This window comes from Lissotriton helveticus, chromosome 8 (assembly GCF_964261635.1).
Source record: "Lissotriton helveticus chromosome 8, aLisHel1.1, whole genome shotgun sequence".
In the NCBI taxonomy this organism is placed as follows: domain Eukaryota; kingdom Metazoa; phylum Chordata; class Amphibia; order Caudata; family Salamandridae; genus Lissotriton; species Lissotriton helveticus.
The window spans coordinates 1,023,817,105-1,023,840,304 of NC_136069.1; the positions used below are offsets into that span (position 1 = coordinate 1,023,817,105).

The 23,200-nt window shown below is 44.9% G+C and overlaps 1 protein-coding gene across 1 annotated transcript in view; it reads right to left on the minus strand.

Moving 5' to 3' along the window:
• The window catches only part of EGFL6 (EGF like domain multiple 6), a 580,012-nt gene that overhangs the window by 225,882 nt on the left and 330,930 nt on the right, over positions 1–23,200 (minus strand). The window contains exon 7 of the mRNA XM_078657865.1: positions 13,269–13,391. Coding sequence (XP_078513991.1) covers positions 13,269–13,391 — 123 coding nt within the window. The remainder of the gene's footprint in view (positions 1–13,268; positions 13,392–23,200) is intronic.

Genomic DNA, 23,200 nt, shown 5'->3' on the forward strand with positions numbered 1-23,200 from the left:
CTCGGTCTCTTCTAAGCATCCAGTCCACTGACTGTCTGATAACTGCAGCAGTGACAGAGAGGACTGGCCTTTGTTGTGAAATCAGGATTGGCTCCTCTGTTATGGCGGAGTAGCGTTGGCTCACTGCTGAAAGGCAGCAGAAGAAAAATAAAATGATAATAAAACTATTTTATTACCATTTTATTTTTCAGTCTGCCAAGACTAGGGTGGGGCCAGGCCGCAGCATCAGCAGCAGGGGGGAGGGGTGGTAGGCACTGAAAATGTGCATGTCGGTTTTGCTGGCCTCTTAGGATGGTCAAACCGCCATGCGTACTTGGATATCTACAGGCTGTTCCTCAGGGATATCAGCAGGGCTCATGAGCACAGGCTCCCAGTCCCTGATGCAGCATGAAACTGGCACGCTCCGCCCAATCAAAGGGCTTCTCTCATGAGAGCAGCATTGGGATTGCATGGGGAGTCTGTGCTCCTGGGGATTGCAGTGCTAAGAGTTGAGGAGCTGCAAGACATGGTGTGGGAGCAGAAGATCACTGAGGGCGACGGCCAGCAGCGAAAGGTAAGTGTAAATTAAAAAAAATATATTTTTTCCCTGTGCTGCACCCCCACGTCTCACTGCCAGCAGCCGCCACAGGTAAAAGTCATTTGATTTTGCAAACTTCACAACTTGAGGATGAGTGGAGGAGGATTTTTAAGGGTTCACCATGTACCCTAACAACCAATACGCCGTACTGGGCTAACCAAGCCTTTTATCTTTAAATAACTTCGAGCTGTGTATGAAAATGATATTTGCTTTTGAAATCTGTGCCAATTACCGACAAGAAATCAAATTTCTTCTGGGACTAATCTTTCCAATACTTAAAAAGAGGCTAATGAAATCGGTTACATTGAAAGTGTATCCAGTTTCCAGAAACATTGATTCAAACCACATTTTGGAAGAAATCTCCAATAGGAGTTTCCATCGGACCTACTGAGCAGTTCCTTTATACTACAATGAGCGCGTGAGTTTGTAAAGGGACAGAACTGGGAAGAAATGTGTACTGGCTTAAATGCCCTGCCTGCGCCCCTCAATAAAGTAAAAGGAGAGAACTCCCTGTGAACAAGACAGATGCATGCTGTGTCCTGTACATCTCTTCTGCACATCTGAAAGATGCGCTCAGAGGCGGAAACTGAGACACAGGCAGAGAAAGACAGGTTAATAAAAGAGAGGTAGAGAAAACCAGGCAAGGAAAAACGAGACGCAGAACAAGGAAGGGGTGTAAGACACACGTAACTCTTTATGCCGAGGAAACAGGAGTTACCGGCTCCACCGGGATTATGAGATCTGCAGCAGCTCCAGACATCAGCAGTATTTCACCCAGAAGCTTTGCGGCTGCCCGCTGCGCTCGCAGTGGGCCTCTTAAGAGGGCTGCCTGCTAGTGCCACTTCAGGCACCTCCCTCCCACTTGTTGCTGGGCCCCCTTCTCCTGGGAGTTACCCCTTCTGGTCGGGCACCACTACAGCGTAATTTTCGGTGTGTGGTGGGATGGGGACAGGTATTTATACCTGCCCCACCCATTGTCCACCCTCTTTGTCCTCCACTGGACACGCTGTCTGTGTTTCGCGTCGCGTCTCCTGGGTCCGGATGTACCGCAGGCTTCAAGGATTTGCGGTGAGTGCCGGGTGGGATACACGCACCCACCCCCCATGAACCATGATGGTGAGGGTGCTCAGGCCCTGAACTATATGGTATCGGGCAGGGGGGGGCAGGCCTCTAGGAGCTCACTGAAGTCTCGTGTTAGACCATACCTCCCCACGCTGTCACAATCCACTTACCCCCGTCAATCTGGAAACACCTGGCAGGATGGGGACGACTAGCTTGGGTCGGGCGCGGCCGGTGTCAGGTGCCAGGGCCCTGACGGCAAACATGCTGCCTGGTGGCTCCGGGCTGCAGGGCGGCGGGGTTAGAAGGATGACAATGGCCTGCTGGATTTTGGGCCCTAGCCTGAGTTGCGGCGATGGCTCCGGTGGTCCGTGTGCTTGCTTCTGCCCCCCAGCAATTTTGCTGCACACGCGGCCATGGGGCCTCTTTGTTCCCCGCCAAACACGCTGTAGAGAGCAGTTGTTTCACTTCTGGGAAGGTAATCGAACATGCCGACGAATGGGTATATAAAGCTGTGGTTAAAACAGAACAGTAGTTCCCAATTTAAGTGGAGGCCATCTAACTTGCCTACGATGGGGTAAATAGGTCATGCACAAGCCTGCCAAGCTGGAGGTATTAATTCAACATCATATAGAATAAGTTGTGGTTAAACAGAGGACAGTAGTTCCCATTTTAAGTGGAGGCCATCAAACCTGCCTACTATGGGGTAAATAAGCCATGCACAAGCAGGAGGGGTTGATTCAGCTTTATCAAAATAAATAAGGGGGCTTGGTAAATAAGGCGTGGTCTCTTGAGTGCATATGCCGCATGGTTCCCCCGATGGAGACAGGAAACACCTGCGGACTGTTAACCTGTCAGAGGTAGATGGGAATTGTACAGCTAGAAGGACTGGTACCCACACGTTGCAGGAGGTTAAGGAGCCTTCTATGGTGGGGTGGGGGCCCTGGATATGATGGCGGCCACATTCAGGGCTTTGGCGGAGTTACAGGGCAATCCGGAGGCTGATTGGTACATGGGGTACCCTTTCAGGAGCACACTAAGGGTGCATGATGCCAAAATCCCAGGAGTCTTTACAGCAGGACCCTGGTTGAGAGCCTTGCTAGTCCTTCGGGCGGTTGTAAGCCTGAGCAACCGGGGGCTTGCATGGTTACACTCCGCCTCTAAAAAGGTGTGAGTAAAAGGTATGGACTGGTGGTCCATGATATGTAATGGGGGTAACACCCACATAGTTGGTAGCACTGATTGGATTTCCCACAGTGCAGCTTGGCTCAACATGTGGGCAGGGCAGCTTAGGTGAGTCAAGGCTGTACCTACCAAGTCGGCATACTCCTTGTATGTAATAAACCTGCATCAAACTTTCACCAACAAAAATCTTGTGTAGACTGTTTATTTTGCGCAGTGCGAATAATTACTCCTGAGCGGGGGGTTACCAATATAGGCACTATGCTCCCTGCATGCAGAAGCAGTCTGTGGGTGAACTGCCTGGATAAACAATGCTAGAATTGGCCCAGAAACATAAACTTCAGCATGTTAGTCTTCCAAATCCCATTCTTGGAAATATTACTGTCATGCACTGAACCACGAAAAGAAATGCCCTACCGTCATCACATGTATGCAAAACCGTACCGATCATGGAGTGAGATTAGGAAGACACATTATACACAGAAAAAAAGAAACACAACAACCCAGGCATGACTTGGACCACGGATGGAATGACCAACAGAATGGTGGTGAAGGGGTGAGGGGGCGAGGTAGAGGGAGAAAATGTTGGTGTTATTATCTGAAACAGCGCTGTACTTTAGATCAAACTAAAAATGCCAAAACAATCTCATATTAAAAAGGACCCAACATGTAGATTCTAAACCGCAGAACAATATCCATGTCATAGTAACAAACTTTGATGAGTTGATCTATTGTACAAAGGGTGAAAATCGCACCTTCGGAAAACGTGTTTTACAGTGAATTATCCCACAGCATCAAGTACACATGTAGGATGTATACGTTATTTTTCCTCGCCTGTGTTCTGACTGTGTTAGCCTTGCACTTTAATCTCAAGCAGTGTATTTGCACTATGACTGGAATAAATAATGCCTTGGGGTGATGTATGTGTCTTCAAAGACTTAAGGACAGCCAGGGAGTCTCGAGGACACAAATAGACAGATCACCAATTATTGCTTGCACACAGAATTTTGCACCATATTTATTTATTTAGTTATTTGTTTTGTAACTCAAGTGCTCCACTTTTCAGACTCCGCATGTTGCTGGTCATTGGTTCCGTCCTACATATCTTCTACCAGATTGTCGGATGATGTTCAACATGGGAAGAGCCCACCTGTGCATTTCAGTGAGGGGTGTCAATCAATCAATCCATTTGAAAAGAGCGCTACTCACCCGTGAGGGTCTCAAGGCGCTGGGGGGGGGGAATGGGTGCTGCTACTGCTCGAATAGCCAGGTCTTGAGAAGCCTCGTGAAGGTTAGTAGGTCCTGGGTCTGCCATAGGAGGATGGGGAGGGTGTTCCAGGTCTTGGCGGCGAGGTGGGAGGACGATCTGCCACCGGGGGTTGCTCTTTGGATGCAGGAGACGGTGGCGAGGGTGAGGTCGGCGGAGCGGAGCTGTCGGTTCGGGGTGTAGAAGGTGAGCCGTCTGTTGAGGTATGCCGGTCTGGTGTTGTGGAGCGCCTTGTGTGTGTGGGTGAGAAGCTTGAAGGTGATCCTCTTGTTGACGGGAAGCCAGTGCAGGTCTCTCAGGTGTGGTGTGATGTGGCTGTGGCACAGGATGTCGAGGATCAGGTGAGCAGAGGCGTTCTGTATGTGTTGTAGTCATTTCAGGAGTTTGGCCGAGGCTCTTGCATAGAGGCCGTTTCCGTAGTCCAGCCTGCTGCTGACGAGGGCCGGGGTGACCATTCTTCTTGTTTCGGTGGGGATCCTCCTGTAAATCTTGCGGAGCATGCGGAGGGAGTTGAAGCAGGAGGACGAGACAGCATTGACTTGGTTGGTCATGGAGAGTGTTGCGTCGCGGATAAACCCAGGTTGAGTGCGTGGTCGGCGGGTGTTGGTGCTGCTCCCAGTGTGGATGGCCACCAGGAGTCGTTCCAGGCAGAGGGGGTGGAGCCAAGGATGAGGACCTGTGTCTTGTCTGAGTTCAGCTTCAGGCGGCTGTCCTTCATCCACTCGGCGATGGCTTTCATTCCTTCCTGGAGGTTGGTTTTGCCAGTGAGGGGGTCCTTGGTGAGGGAGAAGATCAGCTGGGTGTTGTTGGCGTAGGAGATGAGGTTGAGGTCGTAGACTCGGACGACGTGGGCAAGTGGAGCCATGTAGATGTTGAACAGTGTCGGGCTGAGGGATGATCCTTGGGGTACGCCGCAGATGATCGCAGAGGCTTCGGAGTGGAAAGGGGGGAGGCGGACGCTCTGGGTTCTGCCGGAGAGGAAGGAGGTGGTCCATTCCAGAGCCTTGTTTCAGATCCCTGTGTTGTGGAGGCATGTGCGTAGGGTGTGGCGGCAGGCAGTGTCGAAGACGGCTGATAGGTCCAGGAGGATGAGGGCTGCGGTTTCGCCATTTTCCAGCAGGGTCCTGATGTCATCGGTGGCGGCGAAGAGGGCAGTCTCGGTACTGTGGTTGCTGCGGAACCCGGACTGGGACGGGTCCAGGATGTTGTTCGCTTCGAAGTAGTGGGTCAGCTGTCTGTTGACAGTCTTCTCGATGACCTTCGCCGGGAACGGAAGCAGGGAGATGGACCGGAAGTTCTTGAGGTCCCTTGGATCCGCCTTGGGTTTCTTCAGTAAGGCGTTCATCTCGGCGTGCTTCCAGCTCTCCGGGAAGGTCGTGGTCTCGAAGGAGATGTTGATGGTCTTATGGAGATGGGGTGCGATGGTGGCACTAGCCTTGTTGAAGATGTGGTGCAGGCATGGGTCTGACAGAGAGCCGGAGTGGATGGTGTACATCATTTTGATGGTGTCGTCATCGTTTATGTTGGTCCAGGTGAGCAGGGGATCAATGTGGGTGGTGGCCACGGGGTCTGAGGTGTCGGTGGATGATGGGGCAGTCAGGTTGTTGAAGTTTTCATGGATGTCTGCGATCTTACGATGGATGAAGGTGCTAAGGGAGTCGCACAGGTCCTGTGATGGTGGGATGTTGTTGGTGTTGGAGCTAGGGTTGGAGAGTTCCTTCACGATGTTGAAGAGCTCTTTGCTGTTGTGTGCATTGTTGTTGAGTCGGTCCTTAAAGGAGGCCCTTTTGGCAGATCTGATGAGGTGATGGTGTCTGTGGATAGCGTTCTTGTGGGCTGCCTAGCTGTCTGGTGTCTGTTCGCGGTGCCATTTCTTCTCTAGTGTGCGGCAGATTTGCTTGGAGGCCTGGAGGTCTGCTGTGAACCAGCTGGCTTTCTTTTTAGTCTGTCTGTTGTAGAGTTTCTTGATCGGGGCGAGAGTGTTGGCGCAGTTGTTGATCCAACGTCTGAGGTTGCGGGCAGCGGTGTCGGCATCGGTGGGGTCGGCGGGTGGGCTTCGGGCGAGGGTGGTGTTTAGCTGGTCTTCGGTGATTTTGCTCCAGCTGTGGTGGGGATCTGTTGATTGTGGTGGTACGTGGTGGATTTCCGGAAGGTGAAGTGGATGCAGCGATGGTCGGACCAGTGGAGTTCGGTGGTGTGGCTGAAGGTGACGTGGGGGCTTGCGGAGAAGATGGGATCAAGCGTGTGGCTAGCGGAGTGGATGGGTGTTGTGACGAGCTGTTTGAGTCTAAGGTTGGCGAGGTTGTAAATCAGGGTGGTGGAGCTGGTGTTGTTGTTGTTCTCAAGGTGGAAGTTCAGGTCTCCGAAGAGGATGTAGTCCGTGGAGGTGAGGGCGTGCGTGCTGACAAAATCGCTGATGGAGTCGCTGAACTGAGGCCGGGGTCCAAGGGGTCTGTAGACAAGAGTTCCTCTGATGGTGGTGTTGGGATCGGTGTGGATCTGGAAGTGCAGGTGTTCGGCGGTGCTGAGGGTGTCGTCGGTGCTGGTAGAGACCCTGAGGGTGTTCTTGTAGCCGTACGGGATGGCAATGGTGATGTCGGGAGCCTAGGAGGCGTTCATCCAGGTCTCTGTCAGGAAGGCAGCGTCCGGGGCGGATGTGTTGAGCAGGTCCCACAGTTCGACGGCGTGTTTGCGTGCGGAGTGGGTGTTCAGTAGTATGCATCGGAGGTGGTTGCATCCTGTCACGGTGGGCGGCTTGGCAGCTCGGAGGCTGGTGAAGCTGCAGCTCTGGCAGGAGAAGGGTCCTTTGGTGTGCTTCGGGGCAGCCAGGAAACAGGTGTGCGGTCGTCGGGTGTTGAGTGCGTGGAGGGTGTTGGCATCGTCGGGTGTCGTGGCATTCCCGGGGGCCAGGGGCTCTGGCGCTGGGCGCGGTCCAGGAGTGGAAGACCACAGACGGGCTTGCCTTAGGGGCACCTTCGGCACGCTAGCTGCGCCGCCGCGCAGCGGCCACCATATAAGGGGAGGTGGGAGGGAGGAGCAGCTGGGAGGTGGGAGCGAGGCGGCGAATGGGTGAGCAGGGGGCGGGCAGCAGGGGATGCAGCGGCAGGGAATAACGGGAGGTTAGAGTGGGTGGAAATAACAGAGGGCGCAGTACAATACAAGAGGAAAAAAGGGGGAGAAAAAACATAATATAATATAATACAACGCAATTACAGAATCAAAAACAGAATACAACACAATGACAGAAGCAAAGTCGCAGCAAGGCAGACAGGCAGAAAGGGGGCAGAGCGAGCGCACAGAACCTACGGCCTACCACTGGCCACCAGGTATGCGGCGCAGGTGGTAGCCTGCGGATGGAGGCGGGCCTCGAACTTCTGGTAAGCGGCAGCAGCGGGCTCAGGGCACGGACACACAGGTGGTTCTGTGCGGCGTGGGGAGCGACCTGCATGAATAACAGGGTTAGATGGGAAGTCCACAGAGGGACCCCATACATTTTTGTAAGGTGGTTGGTTCTAGTGGTCTTGGAATGGGAGGTAATCATCTCTTTAAAGAGGCTCATTTTCTGATTTCTTGTGAATGGTGACACATTAAGCTAAAACCTTGGCCTGAGCTATATCGTAGCAATCCTTTACAGCTCATCGGGGTTAGTTTAGCTCCAGGGGTCTGGGTAAAGTTTGGTTGCACCACATAGCAACAACTGCTACAGTCTTATTACAATAGCTTCAAAACTGAAAACAGGGTTTTTTTGTAATGCAGTAATTGCCATGTTACATATAAGTTGCAAAAGGAAGAAATGTGCACAAGAACGCAATGGCGGTTTTTGGTCTTTTTGGATTTTAGACCAATTAGATAATTCTTCAGTGCACTGGAGTAGGATGACGTAGGATTTCCAGAGAACAGCAATCACCACTATGATCGACTGATTGGTACAAAACACTACACACGTGAGATGATATTCTGGAGCATCTGGAAATACAGTAGGTTTTAAGGCAATGAACACCTCTTCCGAATGCGTCAGGAAAAGGAATCATCACCTTTTAAGTTCTCAAAGATAGACTCAACCACGCTGCTCCAGAGTTTGATCAAATCAGATGCCACAAAGGTAGACAACTAGATTTGCGATACAGTGATAAAACTGGCACCACTGTCAGAATGCAACTTGTGCAAAGTTAGGTCCTCTTGGCCGTGGTTTAATGATATACTAAAGCAGGAGAAACAATTGTGCAAAAAGGCAGAAAGGAATTGGCATAAAGAATATAAAATAGGAGATAACGTCAAATACAAAGGGGTCCTTAAGAAATATAAGGCGTTGGTTAAATTAATACGAAGTGAATACTACGAAGGCAGTGATAATAAATCAGAGAACATTTTAAAATAGTAAAAGATTTACCAGAACCAATAGCCTGTCTGAAAAGTAAGGAACCCTCACCTGAATGGTGTGAACAAATGGCTGTGTTCTTCCACAATAAAATTCAGGAAATACAAATTAGCCTGAATGTGACAGAGACACCTAAGCCTTGTCTAAACACTATGACCACTGCCCCAAAATGTGTCCTGTTCATTACTCTCCTTTAATTCCCTCTTTATGGAAAATGCTAGTTAAGGTATTATAAATCTGAAGTCGGGCTCACCCTCGGACCCCTGTCTTCCCTTTGTTTTAGTTCTGGGGACGGATGCCATTAATCTGGTAGCTAATACACTTCTGAAGGATTCCTTGTCAACAGCCTTAGTTCCTTCAACTTGGAAACAGGCAAAAGTTTTACCACTTCTTAAAAAATCTACTGCTGACCCCAATGTCCCACGGCATTATTGGCCCATCCCTTTGGTGCCAGCTCTGTCCAAAGAATTGAAACCAGTTGTAAATTGGCAGCTGTCAGGCTACTTAGAATCCAATGGACTACTTCAGCCCAGACAGTCTGGCTTTAAGTCGAAGTTTAGCACAGAGAGGGCCCTTTTGGAAGCAATTTAACTTGTTAGAAATACTCTGGGTGAAAGGCTGTACTGATCCTGCTAGACTTATCAGCAACCTTTGATATGGTGCCCTGTCCCAGGCTGTTTCTTGCCTACAGGATATAGAGTTCGGGGGTGCAGCACTGGAGTCGTTTTTAGATGATAGGGGCCAGGGAGTGTGGATGCCTCCATATTCCTAAGGCTCAAGAAAAGTCACAGTAGGAGTTCATCAGGGCTCAGCCCTAAGCCCAACTATGTTTAATGTCTATATTACACAGCTAGCCTCCTTGGTGGATACTTTTGGGGTCAAAATAATCCCCTAAACTGGTGATACTCAGTTTTTCGTTTCATTTAACAGAGTTAAAGCTATTGCCCCAGATCCCCTCAAAGCATGACTTACCTCAGTTATTCTATGGATCCGCTTGAACCAACTAAAGTGCAATGCAGATAAAATGGAGGTTCTCAGTTTTGGACAACAGTTCACCCTAGATTGGCATATTCATGGACCAGGGTGAGGTTCCCCTCCAATTCTGCAAGTTGAGGTGGTTGGGGTCAAGGGTGACAAGCAGGTGGCCGTTCAAAAATAAATAAATACAGTGGTAGGAATGTGCTTTGACTGTTTACACACAGCAAAATAAATCTTGCACTTTTTCCCTTCCAGCCAGGAACACGGTGATTCTGGCATTGATTATGTTTAGGTTGGATTTTGAAAATGCACTCTACTCAGGTCTTCCACATTAGTTAAAAGACTGCAGGTAATACAACATTGCTGCGGCTTGCTTAGCGCTCAATCTTCCGATGAGGGCTCGTATTTCCTCTTACTTGTGGGCTTTGCATTGGCTCTCAGTGAATTATCGAATTTCCTTCACAGTCTTACTTCTACTGTTCACAGTGCTGCGAAAAACAGGCCCAAGATACCTATCTACTAGCATCCAAAGACCCTGCCCAAATAGGAATTTGCATTCCTCTAATGGATACCTGGCTGCAGTTCCTAGGTTCCACCTTTCTAAAACTGGTGGCCGTTCTTTTTCCATCGTGGGCCCTTTCCATAGAAAAAGCTCCCTCTTCATCTTCAACAAACTGACTATGAGTATCAGTTTAAATAGAAATGAAAAAACTTGACTTTCCCCTTAAAAGTAAGCCTGGCGTGCTTTCCTAATCTATTACTGTGAGTAGTGCAGGGATACTCTTCTGAGTAGCTGTGTGCGGTAAAAATCCAGGATGATTCATTCATTCAGTCATTCATTCATTCAATGTCCTCCTCGTATTCTTAAGTATTAGTAGCTCTGAGTCAGATATTACTCATACTGGTTTTTTCTTGCATTTTCTTCAGGTTATACATTTCAAAGTGTTCATAGTCACTTGAATAATATGGCGGATGCCATTTAGAGACTGGTACAGTACACAGCAAGCAGTTCTTCGCTGTTGAGTTGATCAGTGTCTTCCTCAAGGTATTCCTAGGAAGACCGTGAGGTTGCAGCCTTCCCAGAATTTTTAGATAAAAAATGATTTCTAAATAATCCCACTTGTACTCATAGTATGTGAATGTATTACATGTTGTTAACCTGAAAATCTGGCATGGTTCTTAACAAGTGGGACCGCCCTGATCGATCTCTATTGTAATTTTTACCCTTTGACAACGAGCACCTCTAAATAGGAATAGATGGATGTTTACTGTGATGTCAGAGGCAGACTAATTGTTCTCCCACTCAAAATAAAATCATCATATTTATTCATCATAGTTTCCAAAGCCCAAAAAAATCAAGCTGTTAATAAGTTCAATTAAATTTCAGAATTTCTACACTCTACAGGGTCAGACATTATAGCTCAATCAGAAACATATTGACCTTTTACTGACAACACCTCTAAATCTTTTGCGCTTGTAAATTTGCCCCCAGCCCAGCCAGACCCCCACCCCCGTTAAGCTTCATCTTTTATCTCCCACCACATATCACACAATCATCCCATGTATATACCGGTGCTAGACAACGCCGTTATTGGCTCTTAGGAGCAGGCTTTAGCTCAAATAACACAAAAGAAAGACTTCCAGCTTCAATTAACTCTGTGGGTTGACGCACTATCGAATTGTAGGCATCATTGATGGACACTGTAAGGAGAATCTGATGAACTGCAGATGGAGAGTTTCTGCCCAGTGGCAAGCCTCTGATTGCCTGAGGAATTTATTTCTGCTACACTACTCAAGCATTCTGAGCTGAGGCTTTGATTGGACGTTTAAGTGGTAGCGCAAGGGCATAACCAATTGTGTTGTGTAGCGCATAATGACTGTTGAAAAGGTACATCATGGTGAAGTTTCCAGGAGCTGTGTTACAACTGTGAGGCATGTATGTGTCCAGGGAGGCATCACTGAGCCACAGGGGAACTGGTTGTGTGGAAAATAGGCACAGACAGCGCGAATGTAATGAAATAACTATGTGGGGGAATGTAGAAGGGGTGATGTGCTATAGTCTGTGCCAGTGAAGTCAAATCTGTGAGAGGCAGAGATTGGTCCTGTTATTCTGATTATCAAATGCTACCCAGTAAATCACATTGGTCTTTCTTTTCCTAGCAATGCCATTCAAAGTAGGGTGAAAGGCAATCTCCAAATACAGGCAATAGAACAATGCCTATGGTGTTACTTGATGTGGGTATACTTGATTGTTAGTATCTGCAAAGCCCAAGCTTGAAATCTGCTGTCTAAAGCTATGCTCAGAATACAATGCTACCCTTTAAATCCGTTTTACTGCGTTAATTTCATATCTTGAGTTTATGGCTATTCTGTGAGTTGTGTGTTACATTATTAATCTGGCCAATTAATCTGGCCACATGTTCCTATCCTAGTTGTACCCAGTCTAATATTATGTTAGATTTATTTTTAGCACGTGTTTTGTGTGAAATACTCGTTATTTTATTATGACTCTGCCAAATGTGTATTATTTTGCAACATTTTTCACCTAATTATAGATTTTCCACTTAATCCATTATCTGAGGCATAATCTGCAGATTTAAACAACGATTTTGATACTAGCTCAAATGGATCAAAAGTTACTAAAAATATGGCGACACATTTTCCTGCCCACTGGAAGGCCCTTCACAAATGTTGACTGGTCAACATTCAGTTGCTTATTGCTGTACTTAGGTTTTAAATTGGTATTAATAAGGTGGAATGTTTTCAGAGGCAGTGTTAACATGTAAAAATGTCAAAATAATGAAGTAATACTATCACAAAATGTGGCACATTATTATTATTTGCCTTTTCCAGGCACACAGTTTAGTCAACCCTGCTGCATAATTCGGTCCTCCTCTGCCACATACTTCCAGTGGCTTTGCATATAATTTAATAATATTGATTAGTTTTAAAGTGCACATAACAAGCTAAATCTGAAACCTCTTGGCTGATTCATAGCAGGATCACTTGTGGGTGTATTGCTTCAGATGGTTTAGATGCTTTTATTAGAATTACATCTAGGTTAGAAAAAAAGCACATCTAAATAACTTTTCTATTGACTAATCTAAACATTAATTTTATATAGGGTCTGTACATACTTTGCCCATGGAAAACATTGAGGGGACATAAAATTTGACCCTGGTAGAGTGAATCCTATGTTTGTTTATAAGGTGTTACAATTCCAATGACCCAGCTTCTCGGCACACAACAAAAAAATAAGAAAAAATACATAGTAACAGTACACAACAAAATACCAAAAACATAAAATAAATCAAAACAAGATTGAAAACATCAATTGCATGGAACCTTGCACAGAGTCAACAAAGTTAAGTAACGTGCTATAACAGTCTCTAAAAATCAGTGGTTTAACAGGGTCCAAACTGGTGCAAAAGGTTAGGCCTTCTTCCCAATGTGTGTTACAGTACATGCTCCTTTTGCTTCTTTTTTAAAATGTTCCCATTAAGTGTCCATGATAAGTCCTACTAGTAGAAGATTCCACAATTTAAAATAAATAAACAAACATATCCAACCCGAAGCTAAACTGCTTCCAGCAGAACTGACCATCTAGTAAAATAGATTTAGTTACCAAGTGACCTGAGACACAAACTGCACATGCCTAAGTCTAATGGTTGCTTATCTTCGCTCCTGTGCATATCTTCAGGTCAGTGTAAGATAGACATGGGTGCAAATGTTCCAACCCGTCAATGTAACGTTTTTACATTATAATGCTCATGAGGTTGTAAGAAGTGACTACCAGTGTTAACAAGACAATCACCAAAGATACTTACGAGAGCACTCAAGTCCATTGCCGCGGTAGCCCTGTTTACATTTGCACTTGAAGGATCCCTGAGTGTTGAGGCAGTCTGCATGAAGACTGCACTTGTGCGTGTTCAACGTACATTCATTTATATCTGAAAAAAGATAGAGTATTGTGAAATTATTTGAAATGACATCTTGAATATTTTGCCTTTCTTTTGACCTTGTTAGCCTAGTCATGAGTGTTTCATCAGTTGAAAGCATATCTCGAGTTCTCTTATGAGAAACAGACACACTCCCAAGACCTGGTCTCATAACTGTGACACAATGTCTTCCCTTTACTTGTCTAGTTTAAATATGCATGTTATGGTTTCATTAAATCAAAGTAGGAGTTGTATCTCCAGCATCCTGTTTAGGTCGAAGTCTCCCAGACAGCGCAGCTTTCTGGTTTGCTAATGACATCTTGAGGACCTTTAGGAAAGCTTCCCTGGGAATGCATTCCGCCCATTGCTTACCATTGGCTTTGTGGTTCATAACTCACATTTGCTTGCTTTCTATTTGCTGGCTTTATTTGTTCTAGGCTGTAGAGGTTGAGTTTGTCCCTTTCGTGGCCCATTTCTGTAAACAGGCCTTTAAATCTTTGTTCTTATTTTGTCACATTTGTTGTGCATTAAGGAAATACAGTCTCTTTCTTCCAGGCAGCTTGGTGTTTACTTTACTTTCTCTGACTTCAAACTGTGAGGATTTATGTGACAATCATGCTGACTACTGGGGGCATGCCGGAGGAAGGCTGTACAATGTTTTTTTTTCGTATATACCAAAATGTACATGTTTGTAAATGAAATGTGCAGATATTTCAGGAAAAATCAGAAGAAGGAAGGCACAAATGAAGCAATTTTTTGGTTATTCTGAAGTGAGGTGGAAACAAATATTTTAATACGATAAAAACAAATCAATATACTAGGTAATGACATTTCCACACATTGTTTGTCCCCTGAATACTTTTATCAGTAAAACTGTATGTCTGTGCAAATGTAATGGTCATTTCAAATGAAGACGTGTTGTATGTAATGGCTGTGCACTACCACACCATGCATACTCCACTTTACCCCTCCCCACTCTACTGTGCACCACTCCACACCACTGCACTCTACTCTGCACCACTCCACACTATGCCACTCCACACTGCGTCACTGCACTCTCCTCTGCACCATTCCACTCTATGCCACTTCACTCTATGCCTCTCTACTCTACTCTGCACCACTGCACTCCATGCCACAGCACTCTATTCTTTACCACTCCACTTAACGCCAGTGCACTATATGCCAATCCACTATATGCCACTCTAATCTACTCTGTACCACCGCACTCTACCCCTCTCTACTCTATACCACTGCACTCTTCGCCACTGCACTCTAGCCTGCACCACTCCACTCTACTATGCACGCCTCCACTCTGCGTAACTTCACTCTCTTCTGAAAGGATATACTCTACGCCGCTCCACTCAGCACCACTCCACTATACTCCACTCTACAACACTGCACTCTATCCCATTACAATCTACGCTGCAGCACTACAGTCTATGACACCGTACTTCACTGTTCAACATGCTACTCTACACCACTGCACTCTACTCTAACCACTGCTCTCTACACCACTTTACTCAAAACCAATGCCCTCTACTCCACTGCACTCTGCACCAATCTGTTCTGCACCATTGCAATCCATGCTACTATACTCTGCTCTGCAATACTCTCAGCCACTGCTATCTACACCATTATACTCTGTCACTGCACTCTATAGATCTCTTTTCTACTCAGCACCACTGTACTCTACGCCACTGCCCTCAATGCCACTCTACTCAGCACCACTCCACGCTATGCCACTGCACTCTGCGCCACTCTACTATTCACTACTGCACTCTACGACAGTCGACTCTGCAACACTGCACTCTCTTCCACTGAACTCTATGCCACTGCAGTCCACGCCACTGCATGCACTCCACGCCCCTGCTCTCTATGCCACTGCACTCTACGCCACTCTACTCTGCATCACTCCACTCTACCCTGCACCACTCTGCTCTGCATCACTCTATGCTACTCTACTTGGCAACACTGCACTCTTTGCCACTGAACTCTACCCCACTCTACTCTGCACTAATGCAATCTATGCCACTGCGTTCTACTCTGAACCACTCAGCGCTACACCAATCTACTACATTTTACGCTAATGCACTCTACTCCACTACACTCTAGGCCACTCTACTCTGCAGCACTCCACTCTATGCCATTGCTCTTTACGCCAATCCACTCTTAGCCACTCTAATCTTCTCTGCACCACTGTACTCTACAACACTCTACTGTAAGCTAATGCACACTACACCACTCATTCTACGATGTGGCACTCTACTCCACTCTATACCCCTTTACACACCTCTACTCTATGCCACTCTTTTCTATACTTCTGCACTCTACGCCATTCCACTGTTCACCACTTTACTCAAAACCAATACACTCTACAACATAGCACTATATGCCAATCTACTCTGCATCACTGCACTTTAACCCAGTATACTCTACTCTGCAACACTCTACTCTATGCCACTGCACTTTACACCTCACGATATGTCATGATATGTCACTGCACACTACACCATTGCACTCTACATCACTGAACTCTACGCCACTCTATTCTAGTCTGCACAACTGTTCTCTGCACTACTGCTCTCTATGATACTTTACTCTGCATCATTCTACACTATGACACTGCACATCAATGCACTCTACACCACAGCACTCCACAATGCTCTACTCTGCAACCGTGCACTCTCTGTCACTCTATGCCACTGCACTCTACTCTACGCCACTCCACAACAATATTCTCTATGCCACTGCACTTTATGCCACTGCACTCTATTCGAATCCGCTCTATGCCATTTGAATCTTCTGTGCACCACTGCACACTATGACACGGTACTCTGTGCCACTTTACTCTATGCAACCCTACTCTCCTTGCACCACTCTACAGCATGCCAATGCACTCTACTTCTCTCTACTATGCACCACTACACTCTTTGCCACTACAGCCTAGACCTCTCTACTCTACTCTGTACCACTCCACTGTATGCTACCTTACTCTGTAACACTGCACTCTATGCCCCTGGACTCTATACCAATGCACTCTACTCTGTACCACTCCACTCTATGCCACAGCACTCTACCCTGCATCACTCTACTCTATGCCACTTCACTCTATGCCACTGCACTCTACGCCAAATTAGTTTCGCTAATCTAATCTACTGTGCACCACTGCACTCTATGACACTGCGCTCTATGCCACTTCACTCTATGCCTCTCTACTCTACTCTGCACCACTCTACTCTGCACCACTGCACTCTTCACCACTGCACTCTACACTTCTCCGGTATTGGCCACTCAACTCTACTCTGTACCACTCCACTTAATGCCACTTTACTCTGCAACACTGCACTCTACGCCAATGCACTGTACTCTGTACCACTCCACTCTGCACCAGTGCACTCTATACCTCTACTCTACATCACTGAACTCTGCCCAGTACCACTCCACTCTACCCTGCACCCTTCCGCTTTATGCCATGTCACTCTACTCTACGCCACTGCACTCTGTGCTGCACCACTCTATGCTACTCTACTCTGCACCCATCTACTCTGCTCCACTGGACTCTACCCCACTATACTCTAAACCACTGCACTCTATGTCACTACACTCTAAACCTCTTTACTCAAAACCAATGCACTCTATGCCAATTCACTGTACACCAACAACTCTACAACACTGCCTGCTGCATCACTCTTTACCCGGCTTCTCCAACGAGTAGCTTGTGAGCTACTAGTAGCTCTCCAACTACCGACAAGTAGCTCGCCTGTGTACAGCCCAGCCTACTGAAGTATAAACTTTTGCTTGGTTGCTTAATATATGTATCCCAAAATTGAACTGCATATATTTGAGACAGAAATGTGCAAAACTCATATGCTTAGCTGAAGTTTGGAGACAAATAGCTGGATTTCCAAAATATATTTAAAGCTGATATTTGAATAATAAATTATGAGGCATTGGGAAGACAGTACAAGAAACACAAAACTTGGACAGTGGACCAACCAAAAGCACTTGCGGCACCAATCACAAAGAAGTCATCAATAAAATCAAAATCTTGAACTATCTTGTGTGCAAGCTTCTAAAAGTGCCCCCTGTCCATGAGCACCCCCTTCACCAGGGGCAATAGTACAGATAAACTAGATCAGAGCATCACAACAAGTCCATACAGTTAGTTATTGCTCAATGAGGCACGGGTGAGACAATTTCTTCTTTATTATTTCAATCTTAAAGAGCAACAGCCAACGCATTTCATCTTATAGCGAAGGACTTCTTCAGGGCATTCATCAGTCTGAGTCGACTGGAAGATAGGGTGCGTATGGTAGCTGCCTTGTAATAGTAAGGAGTTCTGTAGATAATGTGATATGATAACCACAGTTATATAGGAAATGTAGTGGTACATTAGAACCTGCACATCCTCTTAATACAGGCAGCCGTACTTCATGATTGGAAGTGTAATCCAGCATAATATCTGTTGTGCTCCTCCCGCCCGTGCCAAGTTATCTACAGAACTCTTTACGACTATTGGAAACTGGAATCCATTATATATCGTTCTGATTCTTACTTTGGATCTTCCATTTGATATACAGATGAGATGTGAGATTGCTACTTCTGTTTGAAAAAATCTATTTACGAGGCAACTACCATAAGCACCCTATCTTCCGGTCGACTCAGACTGATGAATGCCCTGAAGAAGTCCTACGCTATAGGACGAAACGCGTTGGCTGTTGCTCTTTAAGAATGAAATATTAAAGAAGAAATTGCTCACCCCGTGCCTCATTGAGCAATAACTAACTGTATGGACTTGTTTACTTCAAAAGTGGTGCAGCTCTGATCTAGTTGATCTATTGGGAAGACAGTACTTAAATTATTTCCTTGATGCTAGGGGCAGTGTAACTTTGGCTGTCATGAATTTTACTGATGCTTTCAAAATTGATAAACCCATTTTCACATTACTGATGCCAACTGTGCCTGATGCACTGAGGCAATCACTGCTGGTAATATTGGACAGTAAGGCCATTAATGTAATCCTGTCGGATGTGGTCATTATTACCACACAAAAACTATTAGTAGCTTGATATGATTTTCATTGAAAATAAGCAGCTCTTATCGTAAAAAAGGTTGGACACCCCTGCCCTTCACCATTACGCTCTACGTCACTGCACTCTAAGCCACCCTATTCTACTCTACACCACTGTACTGTATGCTACTGGTCTCTATACTACACTACTCTGCAGCACTCAACTTTTCACCACCCAACAGCGCTCTGAGCCAATACACTTTAAGCCACTCTACTCTGCATTACTTCACTCTACGCCACTGCACTCTACGGCACTCTAATATACTCTGCACCACTGAACACCATGCCACCTCACTCTACACCACTCTACTTTACACATTTGCACTCTACCCTGCACCACTCCACTCTACCCTGCACCACTCCACTCTATGTCACTTCACTGTACTCTGAAACAATCTACTCTACCTCACCCCACTCTACCCTGCACCATTGCAGTCTGAGCCACTGCAATCTGTACTGCATCACTGCACTCTACTCTGTACCACTCCACTCCACACCACTGCACTGTGCGCCACTCAACTCTAGGTCAGTGCACTCCACACCACTTTAATCAAAACCAATGCACTCTCCACCATTGCAATCTAGGCCAATATCCTCTGCACCACTTTAGAGTGTTTGAGGCTGGAAGCATGTGCCAGCAATCCCCCGGCTGTTTCACAGCCCTGGGATTGCTGGGTCTACAGTGTGCATGTCGATAGGTCAGCTATAGACAGTTAGCATGTCCGACATGCCCACTGGCAGCAGCCACCATGCTGCTATCGCAGCCCCGCCCCCACCCTCACACACACCTGCGCGATCTGGCACTGCAGATCACAGAATAATAAAATGGTAATGATCATTTTATTATTCTGTGTGTTTACCTGTGGTGCTCGCTGCAGGAGGGGCAACACTCCTTCAAGCATTAGGAGGATCTGCCAATGCTTTCAGGTGGCATTTTACCACAGATGTCATTCTACCTCTAGGATGCTGTCTGTCAAGGACGCCAGTCATAGATCTCAGACTATGTCCCATCACTGTGCAGGTAGCCACTAACACTGGTTATTGAGAAGTTCTAGAACACTGACTGGCAGTTTAAGTCCTTGTTATACTCCATTCTCAGACTTGGTTTGTGTTTTCCACATAGGCTAAGAGCAGACACACTACTTGTCTCCAGGTGATGGCAGGCAGTAGGGAGTTGATGGTCTGAGACTCCACAAGGAGAAACTCACAAAATGATCATACATATGAGAGAAGCCTTTTGGGAGCAGCACCCCTGGAAACACAAACACAGGTCATTTAGGAGCTGTTATTCTTATTGTCTTGCAATGTAGCTGGGGCCTGATGTTTCTTTTGACTACTGATGGAGCGAGATATGGAATAAAATTTTATTTCAACTCGCAAAGTCACATTTCCATAATACAAAATAATCCTATTAATGTTTTGTGCTGTGTTTGTATTAATTCAACTTAGATTAAATTTATTACACGTGGGACATTAACATGTGTGCTCATAAATGTGCATTATTGTTGCATCTTTTTGTTCGTGCAAAAATAATAAATACATTTTTGTTATTTTGTCATGTCATGACTCATTGCGGCTCAATTTAAAAAGTGGCATGTGCTTATTTTGCTTTCCTTGTCTATGTGGTGTCATTCTATTCTCTATAGGTGCATAAGGAATTTCGTTGGATTTTATGAAGACTGGTAGATATAAAATGCTGCTTTATTTGTTTGCTTCAGCTAGGTAACTTAGACTTATGGGTTAAACATTAGCAATTAAGGGTGGCTATAGAATAAATAATATTTCTTTCATTAATTATTTTCTTGTGTTTGTTTATACACTAGTGACATTAAATTGACTGCTTTGGGCCTAGTTTACTCGAGTTTGCTAAAGAGAAGAATTTTAATTTCTGCACGGAGCATGAAAAGTCTATTCTGAAAAGTTTCCGTCAAAGTTACAACGTTTGGTGAATACTATGAGGCTCTGACAATTTTCTAGTCGGACAAGGCCAAGGCCAGGAACCGGCAGGAGGAACATTTGATAACTTTGCATCCGAGGAAGCAAAAAGACATGATGACAATTTCTTGCAAAAAATGTTGCAACTAGAGGTAGCCTCGGAGCTCGAATAATAGAGACAATGGACTCTAAGAAAGTGACGGAACTGATGTTTTGAAATATGTGGTGACATGTCACTTGTCACTCGTGGACCAATGATACTCCGACTTTTGCAGAAAAGATTTACTTTTACTTAGATTACCTTAGCGCAGAAAGGTATAAAAATCCATGCCCCGTGGAAGGGTCACGCAGCTGCTTTCTGACCTTTGGATGAGGGTGTCGTGCTGACGGACTTTATTTGGAGCACGTAAGAGATCTCAAAGATTTTACTTTATTTCCATTTATTTAGCTTAGTTAGGGACTTAGGTTTTGAAAAATGTCAAATTAATAATTTCATTTGCAATAATAAATTTTACATTTTATAATGCTTTTTCTTCAATGATTCTAATAAAAACGCTTTTAATAAAAATTACATTTATGAAACTAAAATAATAGTTAATAAAATCTTACTTTTGAAAACAAGCTGGTCTTGTTATTTCAGGGGTTCAGGTTACCATTAGCTAGATTCAATCGCCATATGTGGCTTAATAAATAGTTAGGTTTGTTAATATAATGTCATTATTTACCGCGGTTGTATATAAATGTATATAATTTGTGAATAAGTTAATTAGGCCACATGATTCAGTTGGTCAAAATATGTCATGTTTGATTAATGGGCCTTTGTGTTTGATTAGTGATTTATAGAGTAATTAGTGGAGTTGGGTAGCGTAGTTTATGACATATTTCCTATAGGCCGCTGGATCAATTCTTCTGGTAGCAGAATTTGATGGTTGCTATGGTAATCAATATGATATGATAATGATATAGGATCGATGTCTAACACCTGTTGAGTTCGTTCTCGTGTTATATGTGAGTTGTACCGGTACAGATAGTGTGATGAGAAGGTAGTCACACAGTACATTTGATCTGTTTCAGAATAGTGGTATCGTCGTGTATCACAAGTGTTGTGGTCGTGCAACACATGTCAGGGTTAGGTGTGAATGTTGTATAGTGAGGATTATCTAAGAAATTTGAACAGCATGAGTATAGGGACAATGAGCCTGTTATAAAACTCACTGTGATAAAAGTAATAGTATATATTCGAGCTTGAGTGAGGGATAAGATAACGCCGGTGCATGATTATCTATAAACAGGTGAGAGTCCTGTACGGATTACATGTTTAATATCTATAAACAGGTGAGAGTCCTGTACGGATAACGTCGTTTATTTTATTAACGGTGCATGATATCTATAAACAGGTGAGAGTCCTGTACGGATTTCATGTGTGTTTGATTAGGGATATTTTCCGTTTGAAAGTGCGTAATTGTTTTGTAATTGTGTTCAAGTTAAACTTTGAATTGTCACTTGGATGTGCATTCTGAGGGAAATGAGTTCATTATTACTTGTTTGAAGGGTAGAGTAAAAGGATTACTTTATCGGCGAATGTATATTCTGTGAGAATAGCGTCGTCTATTCCACGTAAAGAATTCTTGTATGACTGAACTCTGTCACTTATTTAGAAAAACAGACAGATGAATCTTTCTTGTCGTTGTTGAATTAATTTTCATCGAAAAGCGTTCTTAAAATGGCGCTGTGAAAAGTTTTTGTGAAGGAGGGGTGAGCGCTGGGAGTGAGACGCGAGAAGCCGCAGCGGCTGTGTACGTCATACAGGTTCGCGCTGTGATTGGTTAACATACGTCACAAGCTGTTTTCTGATTGGTTCTTGAATCTCTGACGAGCTGTAAGCTGATTGGCTCTTCGAGAAAACTCCATTTCTATTGGTTGAGCAAAGTGGTGACGTGGCTCAACCCTGATTGGCTTGTTGGTGTGTTTCGCGCACGGATTGGTTGGTGTTGTGGAACATCCCGGAAATACTTTACGAACATTTGATTAATTGGATTTGATTTGAAAAATGAGTTATCACTTTAGACAAATGATTTTCCAAGATTGAGAGAAAAGCCCGTTGAATGGTATCGACAGGTAGACAGATTTATCAAAGTCTCAAAAGTTCTGTGGATTGATATGGATGGATTTTTTGACATTGTTGTCCCATCAGATCTTTGGACAGAATGCAAAATAGCAATAAGTTGGCCAAAAGAGGAACCGGAGCGAATTAAAGAAACAGGTGCTCCAGCTCCGATAGTAATGGACTTTTATGAAAAAGTGATTTACCGGTTAAAACAAAAAATTGCCCCAAAAGAGGTTGACTGGGTTAAAATAGACAGAACAAATCAGGAACCAAAGGAATCAGTTCATTCATTTTATGAAAGGTTACTGTTGGTTTTTAAACAATACAGTGGCTATGAGAAATTGGATGAAAAGGATATGAGCCATTTCATCTATAGATTTGTTTATGGTCTTAGACCAGAAGTTGGAGAAATGATCAGGAATAATATTGTCGGATGGCAATCACTTTCTGTTGATGATATTTTGAGAAAAGCAAAATACTGCAGTGATGAGATAGAAGTAAAACAAAAGAAACTGAAGGAAAAAGCAATGTGGGCTCAAGTAAAAGTGGCTGAGCAACAAATTGCTAATCTTGAAAACAAAAATACAAATTTTGTTCAAAATCAGAACCAGAATCAGGGACAAGGAAAATTTAAATTTAATATTAACAGAAAATATAATCCTAAAGTTGAAGAACTAAAACAGAAATTACCTTGTTTTAATTGCGGAG